Below are 14,980 nucleotides of genomic sequence, written 5' to 3'. Positions count from 1 at the left end.
AGCCTCTCCTCTTAAAGTGTGTGTGTGTGTGTGTGTGTGTGTGTGTGTGTGTGTGTGTGTGTGTAATAGCCGCTGCGTCTCGGCCTAAATGGAGGTTTATTGTCATTTTGCAGGATTAACTGTCTGAGAGAGAGGGAGGGAGGCAGACAGGCCCTCTCCCCCCACACCCTCGCACCACCCTGGACTATGGACGTCAGGGGGCTGGTGGGGGCTGAGTCGCCGAAGAACAAAAACAAACTGGTCGCCGACGCTCGCCGACCCTTCTCCGACCACGCGCCGACCTCTCTCAGCGTGATGTGAGGATGATGTGCCCTAGATTACGAGTTGGTGTTCCTGCGTCCTGGTGCCTGCTCCTCCCCTCCCGCCCCCTCCTTCCTCTCTCCTCGCCGCGATGACTGCCAGAGAGAAAGCGAAGAACAATAAGTTGGAGTTCTTTCTGAAGAAGAACTTCCACCCCAGCGTCTACAATAACATAAGGTAAGGTGATGCTTCGTAATGACATTCTTTTTATATCATCACCGGAGCAGCGTTTCTTAATCTGGCCTGTTGATGTTAATTTTATGAGGCTTTGATGATGGACTTCCTCTACCGTGCTGTCACTGTGCTACCATTTTTTCTAACTTTTTGGTGGTATTTGGATTTTTTGTGTGTTGTGAGAACCGTAAGTGTCTGAGAATACGAGTGTAAGTTACGGGAGGTATTGACCAACGTAACACTAACTCAAAAGTTGCTGTGCTGTCAGTGTCTAGTTTAAAAGGAGTTAAGGTCAGAAACAGTCAGGAAATGCCGATTTTGAGGCTAATTCTGTTTCGTTCTTATAATTCTTGAGTGAACGGTTGAATTTATTTTTAGTTACAGTGAAGCTGAGATCATAAATAATTACAAAATGCCGGTCTGGAGGCTAATTCTGTTTCGGTCTAATAATTCTAGAGTGAACGGAAGAATTTATTTAAAGTTAAGTAATGGCGGTGTTATTAATAGTTGCAAAATGCCGATGTATAAACTAGTAATTCTTGAGTGAACTGCATAATCATTTCAAAGTTGTTTTTTCGTAATTTTATTTACTTATTTATCTTAATCATTTATTTATGTGTGTGTATATTTTAATTCATATTATATTTTAGTTTATCTTTTATTTTATTTTGTTGTTGTTTATTTTAGTGTTTTTTAGTCTACTTTTTTTTATTATCTACTTTTGTTCCTTTTGCCGTGACCTTTTAGTAAGCGGAATGGGGGCACGTGTTTTATTTTATCTTTTCTTTCAAGTATTGGCAATCGTTATATCAGTCGCGTCTATACATTCGCACCGTGACTTTTTACTCGGCAGAATTAGAGCATGTGTGTGTGTGTGTGTGTGTGTGTGTGTGTGTGTGTGTGTGTGTGTGTGTGTGTGTGTGTGTGTGTGTGTGTGTGTGTGTGTGTGTGTGTGTGTGTGTGTGTGTGTGTGTGTGTGTGTGTGTGTGTGTGTGTTTACTTATTTTTTTGTAGTATTATTTTTTACCTTTTTTTTTTATTTATTCTTTTATTTTTTCTTCTCCCTCAAGTGTCAAACGTTCACTATTATTATTTTTTTTTATTCATTTTGTTCTATATTTTTTTTTTAACTTATTATTTTTTTTCTATTTTTATTATTTTTATTTACTCTATTATTTTTCGCTTTTTGCCCGTCACCAGCCGTCCTCGTTGCATAGATAACCAGCGACCTTTAAATTTGTATCTGATATGTAAGTCGTCATCTACACAGTTCAGCAAGCGAGATAAAAGAAGAAAAAAAAAACAATCCTGTGCTTCGCTGTCAATATTTCCACTGGCGACCTTTTATCTTCGTGAGTGAAATACAAGCAAATTATTCTATTTTAAAGCAAGCGTAAAAAAAAAAGCAATTGCGGTCGTTACTCTCAGATATTTTCGCCTTCGCATGTGTCATCGATCAAAAAGAGCAAAAAAAAGAAGGTCGAGAGAGAGAGAGAGAGTAATAGAAGACTAGGAAAGAAGGACGATTGAGAGAACGAGAAGAAAAGAGAATGATTAAACGAAAATGAGTAGCAGAAATAACAATGAAAAGCAAGTAAAAGAATAGAGAGAGAGAGAGTAATAGAAGACTAGGAAAGAAGACAGAATCGTAGTGAAGAAGGACTGTTGAGAGAACGAGAAGGAAAGAGAATGATTAAACGAAAATGAGTAGCAAAAATAACAATGAAAAGCAAGTAAAAGAATAGAGAGAGAGAGAGAGAGAGAGAGAGAGAGAGAGAGAGAGAGAGAGACCTATACTAACCTTCCAATATTCACGTAAGCAACGACACTCATAATAAGGAAATAACAGCAGAGTGGTACCCCAAGGATTCAGGGCAGACAGTCTGACAGAGAATTGCTAGAGCGACGAACTTCGAGCATTTCCCGGAGCAGGGTGGAGTGCGCTAACATCAGACAGAGAAGCAGGTGGAGAAATGAAAAAAAGAAAGATATTGAGGACGTTGGGAAAGGCCTTTGTACCGTTGTGATAGTAGGAGTTGATGATGATTATTTTTTTTTTATAGTCGATGTTTCAATGTTAGTTCTCGTCAATCAAAAACACAAAAAAAACTTATTAGCTGTAGATATGAAAGACGATGAGAGAGGGAGGACGTTGGGAAAGGCCTTTGTATTGTGTTGCTGATGATAATGATGGCAAGTCAGTGTTTCAATGTTACTTCTCGCCAATCAAAACACAGAAAAAAATAATCATTAACTGGAGACATGAAAATCGATGAGAGAGGGAGGACGTTGGGAAAGGCCTTGTATTATATTGCTGATGATGATAAGTCGATGTTTCAAGGTTACTTCTCGCCAATCAAACAGAAAAAAATCATTAACTGAAGACATGAAAATCGATGAGAAAGGAAGGACGTTGGGAAAGGCCTTTGTAGTACAGGGAACCAATGATAGATGATGATGATGATAAATCGAAGTTTCATGACAATTCGACGTTTCAAGGTTAATTTCCATCCATCAAAACCACCCAAAAAAACACCACAAAGCCTCGACCTTAATCAGCAACGTAGCAAGAGTGTTTAAGAGCATTTAGCAGGCAAATAATGAAGCAATTACGTATCCCAATCGATAGGAACGTCGGCTGAAGAGAGAGAGAGAGGTAAACAGGCGGTGGAGGGGGTATCGAAGCCCTGGCCAGAGAGTGAGTGCGAGGAAGTGTTATCCTTGCGCCAGGAGGGTTTGTTGTGCCTCCTTCGATTTCCGCTAAGTGGCCGCCTCCGTGCTGACCCAAATACCGCAGAGAGGGCAACCACCAGGCGAGCAGTGCATGTCTAGGCGCGGGGAAGGAAGAACATTGATTTCCAGGGCGAGGGAGGCAGACATAGAGACGGACAGACACAGACACACGGACAAATAGATAGACAGATGATGAGAAGGCGGAAGGAAAGAATAACAGATCATGAGGCTTTCTGTAGCAAGTGAAACAGACGGATGGATAGACGGGCAGAGGCGGACAGGTAAATGATGGGAAAGAGAGAAAAAAAGGAAAGAGAAGAAGAGGGAAGAAAGAAAAAAAAGAAGGGAAGAGAAGAAGAGGGGAGAAAGAGAAAAAGAAGGGAAGAAAGAGAAGAAAAAGAAGGGAAGGGAAGAGAAGAAAAAGAAGGGAAGGGAAGAGAAGAAGAGGAAGAGACAAAGGGACGAACAGACACATACAGAGAGAGAGAGAGAGAGAGAGAGAGAGAGAGAGAGAGAGAGAGAGAGAGAGAGAGAGAGAGAGAGAGAGTTGATGACAAAGGAGAGGAAAAAAGGGACGAACACAAACAGAATGGAAATAGGAAAGGAAAGAAGGAAAGGAAAGATATTGGAATTTCCATGGCGTGAAACAGATAGACAGACAGACAGATGGGAGGAAAGAGGAAGAAAAGAAAGAAAAGACAGAATAACAGACGGAGAGACAGACAGACAGACAGACTCGATGGGAAAAGAGAAAGAAGGAAAGGAAAAGCAGGGGGATTTATGTGGCAAATTAAACAGACGGACGAACAGACAGACAATAAGGAAAAGGAAGAAAAGAAAGAAAGGAAAGAGCAGGTGGTTTTCTATGGCAAGTTAGACACAGACAGACGGAGGGACAGGCAGATGATGGACGGCGGAGGAAAATAATTAAGAAAAGAGAAGAGAATGAGGTAGGAGGGGATGTTAAATTGTGGCATAACTAGTAGGAAAGGGTCATTTAGGTTGTGATGGAGAGGAGGAGGAGGAGGAGGAAAAGGCTGAGAAAGAGGAAGAGGTCGAGAAGGAGAGAAGAACAGCAGGAGAGAAAGAAAACGACGAACAAGAGTAAGAAGAAGTTTGGGAATAAGAGAAGGAGGAGGAGGAGAAAGAAGAAAGAAACTAGGTTAAAATGTTGAATAAATTATAAATGTACGCAGAAGTTTGGGAATAAGAGAAGGAGGAGGAGGAGGAGAAGAAAGAAACTAGGTTAAAATGTTGAATAAATTATAAATGTACGCAGAGAAGGAACAAGGAATGAGAAAAAAAAGAGGAAAAAAGGATGAAAAAAGAGGAAAAAAGGATGAAAGAAAGGGAAAAAGAAGAAGAATGAGAATATAAGAAGAGGAACAATGAATGAGAAAAATTTGAAAAAAAGAGAAAAAAGAAAGAGGAAAAAAAATAAGAAAGAAGAATAGGAAGTAAAACCAGAAGAAGAAATGAGGTTAAAATGTTGTGATGGGAAAGACAAAAAGGAGGAGGAAGAGAGAATAAAGAGGAGGACGAGAGAATAAAGAGGAACAAGAGGAAAGGAATAAACACCAATATAGACTAAAGATAAGTAAAACCTCTTAAGAAAATTGGGGTCATACACACTGCAGCAAGAAGACAGAAATAATTAACCTGAAAAAAATGGAAGAAAAAAACAAGATGAATTACCGAGAGCTTTGTTGATTTTTTTCTTGTCCTTTATTTTCTTCTCTTCACGTCCTTGCTTGCACGAAAGAGCATCGCCAAAAGAGCACCAACAGATGACCTTTCAAGTCGTCTGATAATGCAAAAGGAGAAAAAAAAAAGTGAAGTCGCAGGAAGGTTCAATGACCGTGCCGGGATGAGGTAGGAAGTCGAGTGTAGTATTGGCTGGTACAGAAGACGAATCAGAAATGGAAATGACTAATGCAAAATGACAAAAAGTGAGATATGAATACGTAGATTACAGTAAGGTTCAGTGACCGTGCCGGGATGAAGAAGGAAGTCGAGTGTAGTATTGGCTGGTACAGAAGACAAATCAGAAAGGGATATCGACTAATGCAATCTGACAAAAAGTGCGATATGAAAACGTAGATTACAGTACCGTACCGGGATGAAGGAGGAAGGCGAGTGTAGTATTAATAGGCTGGTACAGAAGACGAATCAGAAATGGAAATCGCCTAATGCAATCTGACAAAAAGTGCGATATGAAAACGTAGATTACAGTACCGTGCCGGGATGAAGAAGGAAGTCGAGTGTAGTATTGGCTGGTACAGAAGACGAATCAGAGAGGGAAATTAACTAATGCAAAATGACAAAAAGTAAAATATAAATACGTAGACTAAAGTACCGTGTAAGGATGAAGGAGGAAGTTGAGGTGACCCAGAAAGTGTTAAGTGACAAATCAGAATGCGAAATCAAATAATGCAAAAGGACAAAAAAATAAATATGAATACGTAGATTAAAGTACCGTGTCGAGATGAAGGAGCAAGTCGAGTTGACCCAGAAAGAAGGAGGAGGAAGAGAAGCGATAAGAAAAAGGAACAAGGATTAGAATTAAAGAGGAGCAACAAGGGATGAGAAAAGAGAGAAAGAAGAAAAAAGCAGGAGAAAGAATAGAAAGTAGGAGAAGCAGAAGAAGAACTGAAGTTAAAATGTTGTGATGGGAAAGACGGAAAGGAGGAAGTGTAGGTGACAAATCAGAACGCGAAATCAAATAATGCAACAGAAAATAAAAATATGAATACGTAGATTAAAATACCGTGTAAGGATGAAGAAGGAAGTTGAGTTGAGTGTGAGAAAGTGTAAAAGATGAATCAGAAAGGGAAATCAACTAACGCAAAAGAACAAAAAGTAAGATATGAATACGTAGATTAAAGCACCGTGTCGACATGAAGGAGGAAGTTGAGTTGAGTTTGAGAAAGTGTAAAAGATAAATCAGAAGGCAAAATCAGCTAATGCAAAATGACAAAAAAAAAAAAAGAAATATGGATACGTAAAGTTAAAGTTACCGTGCCGGGATGAAAGAGGATGTCAAGTGTAGTTGCAGAAAGTACAAACGCTCGAGCAGAGGGCAAAATGAAATAAATACGAAAATAAATAAGTAAAATATGAAGAAGGTTAGATTGCTGTTCTGTGATGAAGTTGGAGGTTGAGTTTAGTACCAGAAAGTTTAGACGAATTATGAAAAGGCAAAAAAACAACTTCTAATCTCTTTAAAGGAGGAAAAAAGTAAAATATCAGGAAGGTTAGGTTGCTGTTCTGTGCTGAAGTTAGAAGTTGGCGAGTGTAAGGAAGTTTAGACGAGATATCAGAAGGTAAACAACGACTTCTAACCTCTTTAATAAAATTGAAATGTTAGGAAAAAAATAAGATATGAAGTTGGTTAGATATCGGTTCTGTGATGAAGTTAGAAGTTGGCGAGGTTAAGAAAGTTTAGACGAGTTATAAGAAGGTAAAAAAAACGACTTATAATCTCTTTAGAATTGAAATTGTAGAAAAAAAGTAAAATATGAGGAAGGTTAGGTTGCTGTCCTGTGATGAAGTTGGAAGTTGAGTTTAGTATCAGAAATCTTACACGAGTTTTCAGAAGGCAAAAAAAAAAGGCCTCTAATCTATAATTCAAAAGGACATAAAGTACAATATGAATAAGGATTGAAGTACCGTGGCGTGAAGTAGAAAGCATAGTGTGATTCTAGAAAGTGCAGATCAATAAAGAGCAAGAGCAAATAACCTTTTAATAATGCAGAAGAAGAAGATAGAGTAAAATATAGGTAAGGTCCAGTTTCCATGTTGTGCTCAAATTCAAAGGCGAGGACTTTGCCTGAGATCGCAAAAAATAAGGTAAAATATAGGTAAGGTCCAGTTTCCATGTTGTCCTCAAATTCAAAGGTGAGGACTTTGCCTGAGATCGCAAAAAATAAGGTAAAATATAGGTAAGGTCCAGTTTCCATGTTGTGCTCAAATTCAAAGGTGAGTGCTTTGCCTGAGATCGCAAAAAATAAGGTAAAATATAGGTAAGGTCCAGTTTCCATGTTGTGCTCAAATTCAAAGGTGAGGACTTTGCCTGAGATCGCAAAAAATAAGGTAAAATATAGGTAAGGTCCAGTTTCCATGTTGTGCTCAAATTTGAAGGTGAGTGCTTAGCCTGAAATCACCAAAACACCATCAAGAACCAAATACAAACGGCCTCTAGTTTCTGAATAATGCAAACAAGAAGAAAAGGTAAAATATGAAGTTCAGTGACCGTCCTATGCTACGTTATCCTCTCTTTCTCAATCTATCTGTCTATCTACCCATCTCTGACTCTTTATCTATTTATCTAACCTTTTAATAATGCAGAAGGAAAAGATAAGGTAAAATAAAGGTTAGGTCCAGTTTCCATGTTGTGCTTAAATTCGAAGGTGAGTGCTTTGCCTGAAATCGCCAAAATACCATCAAGAAGCAAATACAAACGGCCTCTGGTTTCTGAATAATGCAAATAAGAAGAAAAATTAAAATATGAAGTTCAGTGACCGTCCTATGCTACGTTATCCTCTCTTTCTCTATCTCTCTATCTATCTACCTATCTCTAACTCTTTATCTATTTATCTACCTCTCGCAACATTCCGCCGAACAAGACGTATTCATCATCAATAATTACCAAATTCTCATATACACACCACTCTTTAATTTCCATTCTCTCACCCAAAACTACACAAAAAAAACATCAATTATCAACGGTTTTAGCATTAACTTTACTTGGATATCGGTAGGTGTGTGCGTGCGACAGTTCTTAGGTCCGGAACCGAGAAAGGCAATGCTCTGAGTAAGATATTTTGGTGGCGCTGAGCAGGAGAGGGCGGAGCAGGGCGGGGCGGGGCCGGGAAGTGTTACCTGAGCCGCGGACAGCCTCTGAAACGCGGCCCATTTAATATATTAGTGTGACCTTCAAGGAGGAGAAGATGCCGCGACGAAGATGCCTTGATATATATAGAGGAAGCCATTTTTGGAGGAAGCATCGCGGGCGGAGAGAGAGAGAGAGAGAGAGAGAGAGAGAGAGAGAGAGAGAGAGAGAGAGAATGTTGGGAAGTGTAAATACCACCACCACCACCACTACCACTACCACCATCACCACTACTATTACTACTACTACTATTATTACTATTACTACTACTACTACTACTACTTCTAATATCTTAACCCTCTCTATATGAGTAATTTCCTCTTCTTCCTCTTCCTCCTCATCATTTCTTCATTTCTTTCTCCTCTTCCTCCTCTTCCTCTTTATTTAATTCTCCTTTTCCTCTTTCTCTTCCAGCAAATTTTCTCATAAGCCTTTTCCTTCCTTTTCTCTCCTCCTCCTCCTCCTCCTCCTACTACTACTACTACTACTACTACAGCTATCGTAATACTAACAAGGCCCTAAATATTGACGCCCGGGGTTAATAATGCAGTTCAAATCCAGCCATTCCGTGATCGCTTCCATTTTTCACTCGGCCTCGAAGGGTCGGTGTGATTTTTTAATGTTCGTTTGGTGAGTTTTCCGTCAGTGTGCGTCACCCAGCCGGCCTCGTTCGATCCTCCTCCTCCTCCTCTTCCTCCTCCTCCTCCTCCTCCTCCTCTTCCTTTTCCTCCTGCTCAAGGTCATGCCACTCTTCCTTCTTCCTTCCTTCCTTCTTTTCTTTACTCTTTTTCTTTCTTTCCTTTCTTCTTTTGTTTTATCCTTTTTTTTCTTTCATCGTCTCATTTACGTTCTTTTTATGAGGTATTTTTTTCTTCGTTGTCAAGTTATTCTCCGCTTTTTTATTCCTTCGTTCCTTTTCTCCTTCTCTCCTTCCTTCCTTCCTTCGCTTTCTTCCTTCCTTAGTCTTTCACATTATTTTTTATTAGGCTTTTTTTTTCTTCGTTAAGTTATTCCGCTTCGTCCCATCCTTCCTTTCTTGCTTCCTTCCTTCCTTTTTTCTTTCTTTCCTTCCTTCCTTCCTTCCTTCGTCTTTCATGGTCTTTGTTCTATTAGGTTTGTTTTTCATTCATCGTTAAGCTATTCTTCATTCCTTCCTTCCTTCCTTCCTTTTTTATTCCTTCATTCCTACCTTCCTTCCTTCCTTCCTTTGACCCATTTTTTTCGTTCTTTTTTCCCTCGGATTTTCGCGGTCTTTGTTCTGTAATAAGGTTTCTTTTCTCCTTGGCATTTCCTATCTTCCCTTCCTTCTTTCCTTCCTTCCTTTCTTCCTTCCTTCCATCCTTTTTCACTCCTCCCTTCCTTCCTTCCTTCCTTTAATCCATTTTTTTCGTTCTTTCTTCCTTCGGATTTTCGCGGTCTTTGTTCTGTAATAAGGCCTTGATATTTCCCATCTTCCCTTCCTTCTTTCCTTTCTTCCTTTCTTCCTTCCTTCCTTCCTTTTTTACTCCTTCCTTCCTTCCTTCCTTAAATCCATTTTTTTCGTTCTTTCTTCCTTCGGATTTTCGCGGTCTTTGTTCTCTAATAAGGCCTTGATATTTCCCATCTTCCCTTCCTTCTTTCCTTCCTCCCTTTCTTCATTCCTTCCTTCGTCTCTTTCACGGTCTTTGGTCTTTAATCTATTCGCCCACGTTCCTTCCTTCCCTTCTTTCTTCCTTTTTTTTAACCTATGTCACGTACCTCATCCATCCCTGTACAGAGTTTTATGTGAATTTGCGTCTTAATTGTTTTTTTTATAGGGATCTTACTCTTTGTCAAGCCATTATTCTCCTTTCCTTCCTTCCTTCCTTCCTTTTACTCTGTCAGGCCACTCTCCTTCCTCTCCTTCCTTCCTTCCTTCATTTTACTCTTTGTCAGGCCACTCTCCTTCCTCTCCTTCCTTCCTTCCTCCCTTCCTTCCTCCCTTCCTTCATTTGCTCATTACTTCCTTCCCTCGTTCCTTTTTTTTTTACACCAAAGGAAACAGCTCAAGGGCAAAAAAAAGGAAACAATAATGAAAAAAAGCCCGCTATTACGTTTGTTCCTTCCTTCTTTCCTTCCTTCTTTCCTTCCTTTTCTCCTTCCTTCTTCCTTCCTTCCTTCTCTCTTCCTTCCATGTCCCTCATCCATTATTTTATATGTTTTACGGAGATTTAAATAGAAGAAAAGAAAGAAAGAAAAAGACTAAATTCACATGTAAAGGACAAACTGGGAGAGAGAGAGAGAGAGAGAGAGAGAGAATGATTACCTTTACCTGCCTGACAGCGTCCTTGAAACACACTTGTCCTCCTCCTCCTCCTCCTCCTCCTCCTCCCCTTCCTCCTCCTCCTCCTCCTCCTCCTGTCCCCTTCAAACCTATTCTCTTCCTCCTTTTTCTTTCTTCCTCTTTCACATTTACCTTCTTCTCCGCTAATCCATCCGTTTCGTGCTTTCTCTCCTCCCCCTCCTACTCCTCCTCCTCCTCCTCCTCCTCCTCCTCCTCCTCTTCCTCCGCGAGGAACTTCGAATACAAGACGCCGGGAGTTATGTTATCCTTGTATAATTCGCTGGTAAGGCCCCACCTGGAATACGCCGTGCAATTCTGGTCTCCAAATTACAGAAAAGACATTGAATTACTTGAGAGAGTACAGCGCCGCGCCACGAAGATGATACCATCACTGAGGACGAAGCCCTATGAAGAGCGACTCGAGCGACTCAACCTCTTCACGTTGGAAAAGAGACGACTGCGGGGAGACATGATACAAGTCTTTAAGTACCTGAACAAACTCAGCAACGTTGATCACTCCAAACTCTTCACGCTACAAACTAACCTGAGAACAAGAAACAACGGAAAAACGATTCAAGTAAAGCGATGCAATACCGACATCGGCAGGAGTTATTTCTCGAATAGAGTTGTTCGCCACTGGAACAGCCTTCCTGCAGAAGTGGTTAGCGCAGAGAGCATCAACTCCCTCAAGAAACGCAATGATCGCCACTTTGCTGCATCGGGAGTGAACTGAACGTATCCAAGAGTAGGTACACAAGTGCTTTAATCCTTCCCTGCAAGCCACTCCTATGGCAAACGGATTGATTAAATCACTGAAAGCAGGCAGCCAACAGGCTTTCTGCTGCCTGCTAGTCCATGCTTCCATGTTTCCTCCTCCTCCTCCTCCTCCTCCTCACGTCCTCTTTAACCCCATCCTCTTCCTTCTTTCTGTTTTCCACTTTCACCTTTTTTTTCCTCTTCTTATTCCTCCTTTTCGTACCCCCTCTCCTCCTCCTCCTCCTCCTCCTCCTCCTTCGCTTGTTACGTGCAAAGATTACGTGTGTTCGACAGTCTGTTGCTTCAGTACGATATTTTGACACGACTTGAAGACACGCCATTCCTCCGACTGTTCCCGCATTGCTTTCTCTCTCTCTCTCTCTCTCTCTCTCTCTCTCTCTCTCTCTCTCTCTCTCTCTCTCTCTCTCTCTCTCTCTCTCTCTCTCTCTCTCTCTCTCGTTTATTTTCGTTTTTTTTGTTTGTTTTTTGTTTTATTTTTTGTTTATTTGTTTGTTTGTTTGTGTTGGCGTGAATGATGATGATGATGATGATGATGATGAATAGAAAGAGTACGAAAGGAAAGGGATGGAGGAAGGAAGGGGAGGGAAGGGCGCGAGAAGGAAGGAAAACGAAGGAGAGAAGGGAAATTGGAGAGAAAGAAAAGAATGGAAGGAAAGGAAAAGAGGGGAAGAGAAAGAAGAAAGAGGAGGGAAGTAAAAGGCAGAGAAAGAAAAAGAGCGAAAAAAATGTGAAAGAAAAGAAAGGGAAAAGAATAGGAGGAAGAAGAGAAAATAGATAAGTGAAGAGAAGAGGAATAGGAGAAACATAGAAAGGAAAGAAGAAATTGGGAAAAGAAAGAGAAGGAAGAAGTGAAAGAATGGAAAGAAAGATAAAGGGAAAAGAGAAAGAGAATAAAGAAGAAGTTATTGAAGGAAAGGAAAGGAAAGAGAAAATATAAGTGAAGAGAAGGAAGGAAGGGAAATTGGAGAGAAAGAAAAGAAAGGAAGGAAATGGAAGAAGGGGGAGAGAGAGAGAAGAGAAAAAAGGTAAAAGAAAGGATAGAGGGGAAGAGAAAGAAGAAGAGGGAGTAGAGAAAAGTGCTGGATAAATAGAGTAGGGAAGGGAAGCTGAAAGAGAAGAGGGGGGAGAAAGAGAAGAAGAAGGGAATGGAGAAAAGAAGAGGAGAGAAAGAGAAGAAAAAGGAGGGAAGGGAAGAGAAGAAGAGGGAAAAAAGAGAAGAAGGGAAGGGAAGAAAAGAAGAAGGGAAGAGAAGAAGAGGGAAGAAAGAGAAAAAAAAGAAGGGAAGAGAAGAAGAAGGGAAGGGAAGAGAAGAAAGAGAAGAGAAGGGAAGAGAAGGAGAGGAAATAAAGAGAAGAAGGGAAGGGAAGAGAAGAAGAGGAAGAAGAGAAAATTATTAAGGAAAGGGGAGACGAAGAGAGGGGCAAGAATCACTCTCAAAATATACCCGGATATTAGTAATTAGGGTAAGAGAAAATGCCCTCCCCCCTCTCCTCCCCCTCCCCTCCCCCTCCCCCATTCCTCTCCCCTCCCCCCCTTTAATTCCCCCTCACTTCCTTCATGACCTTTTGCTTGTTTCTTCCCTTCCCATTTTCTTCATTTATTTTCTCTTCCTTCTCTCTCCCTCTCTCCCCTCCCCCTTTCTCTCCCCTCCCCCTTTATCTCCCCTCCCTTCCCCTGCATAACCTTTTACTTCTCCTCATCCACTTTCTTTTTTTTGTACTTCCTCCCCTCCTCCTCCCCTTCCTCCCTCCCCCCTCCTTCTTTATTCTCCTCAATCTTTTCCTGCAATCCTCCCCTTCCTCTTCCTCCTCTTCCTCCCTTCCTTTCCCCTTCTGCTCCCCTCCCCCCTTTTTTTCTCTCCCCTCCTGCCCCCTCCTCTTTCTCTCCCCATCACTTCTCTCCCTTCCTTCTCCTCCATAATGTTTTAATAACTTCTCCCTTTCCTCTTTATTTTTTCTATTCCTTCTCCTCTCTTCCCTCCCTTTCCCTCCCCTTCCCCTTCCCATCGTTTCTCTCCTTTCCCTCCATTCCCCTTTTTTTTCTCTTCCTTCACCTCCCTTCCCTCCCTTTTCCCTCCCCTCCCTCTTCCCCTTGTCTCACCTACTCTATCATATCCTTTCTCTCCTCTCAATCTTTACTTTTTTCTCCCTCTTCTCTCCCTTCATCACGCCGTCATCCCCGCGTCCCCAGGTAGCGGGAGGTATCCAGGTAATGACGGCTTGATTGATTAGGGAGCCGCCTCTCTGCACAGGTAGCCGGGAGACGCCCCAGGTAACCCTAATTGGCAGGTCACCAGGTGGGGGAGGCGCCTCTGCATCAGGGCCGGAGCGATAACACGAGGGGCCTATTTTTGGTTCTGGAGAAAGTGGTGTGAGGGTTTCAGGGTGTATAAGAATAGAGAGTGAATAAGAATAGTGTAGAAAGCCCTTAAAATGAATAAAATAAAGTCCCTTAGAAATAGAAGAAAATAAAAAGGCTAGAAACAAAATAGAATAGGAAGCCCTTAGAAAGAAAACAGAACGCCCTCAGAATATAAGAGAATGCAAAGTCCTTAGCAATATAGAGAATAGAAAGCCTTTGGAAATATGAAAAGATTGGAAAGCCCTTAGAAATAGAATAAAAAACCCTTAGAAATAAAATAGAAAAGAAAGCCCTTAGAAATAAAATAGAAAAGGAAGCCCTTAGAAATAGAGCATAATAGAAAGCCCTTAGAAATAAAAGAGTATAGAAAGCCCTTAGAAATATAGTATAATAGAAAGCCCTTAGAAATAGAATATATATAATAGAAAGCCTTTAAAATAGAATGGAAAGCCTTAGAAATAAATGAGAATAGAACGCCCTTAGAAATATAATAGAAAACCCTTAGAAATAAAAGATAATAGAAAGCCCTTAGAAATAGAGTATAATGGAAAGACCTTAGAATTAGATTATAATAGAAATCCCTTTGAAAATAGAACACAATATAAACTTAGAAACAGAACACAATAAGATTAGAAATAGAACACAATAGAAATACCTTAAACATAAAATAGAATAGATAGAAAAATAAACAAGGAATAAGCTAAAATAGAAGATAGAAAGAAAGATAGATTTAATGATACAAAGATTAAATATAGATAGAGAGTCGTGACACGGTAGACAGATAGACAGAAAGAACGATAAAAAGATAGAAGAGACATTTAACGTAGCCATGACAGAACGGAAAGATAGACAGAGTGATCGAAGAGACAGAATATAAGGATAGAAAGATAGAGAGAAAGAAGATCCGGGACAGAATGGAAATACAGAATGGAAGAATGAATGTAAAATAGAAGAACCGTGACAAAATTGAAAGACAGATAGAAAAATACGAATATAAAGAAAAGGAGAAGAAAATTTTAAGAAGGAAAACAAAACAAAAAAAGTAGAAATTGAAGGAAGGAAGAAAGGAAGAAAAAAAATTGAGAACAGATTAATTAAGGAAACAATAAAAAGATAAGATATTTAACAGCCATTATTTTCCTTTTTCTCTTCCTTTCTCCTCCGATTTCTACTTAGTTTCGTTCTTCTACCTCTTCCTCCTCCTCCTCTTCCTCCTCCTCTTCCTCCTTTCTCTTTCGACACTCTTCTTCTATCTTTTTTCTACCTTCCTTCTTCCCTTTCTCTTCCTTATTGCGTTCTCCTTTCTTCAGTTCTCCTCCAATTTCTACTCTTTATACTGTTTTTCCACCTCCTCCTCTTCCCTCTCCTCTTTCTCTTCCTACTTTTAATTAATTCTCTGTAGTACTCTCTACTTGCTCTTCTCTTTGTACAGATAGAAAGAT

At 40.3% G+C, this 14,980-nt stretch overlaps 1 protein-coding gene across 1 annotated transcript in view; it reads left to right on the top strand.

Annotated features, from left to right (window-relative positions):
- LOC127002078 (uncharacterized protein C12orf56-like) overlaps positions 1-14,980 on the top strand; it is an 81,122-nt gene that overhangs the window by 23,358 nt on the left and 42,784 nt on the right. Inside the window, 1 exon segment of the mRNA XM_050867531.1 lies at positions 114-477. Coding sequence (XP_050723488.1) covers positions 392-477 — 86 coding nt within the window. The 5' untranslated portion in view covers positions 114-391.

Source organism: Eriocheir sinensis, chromosome 22 (assembly GCF_024679095.1).
Source record: "Eriocheir sinensis breed Jianghai 21 chromosome 22, ASM2467909v1, whole genome shotgun sequence".
In the NCBI taxonomy this organism is placed as follows: domain Eukaryota; kingdom Metazoa; phylum Arthropoda; class Malacostraca; order Decapoda; family Varunidae; genus Eriocheir; species Eriocheir sinensis.
Note: the sequence above shows the minus strand (reverse complement) of the source record. Positions and strands in the feature narration are given on the sequence as shown.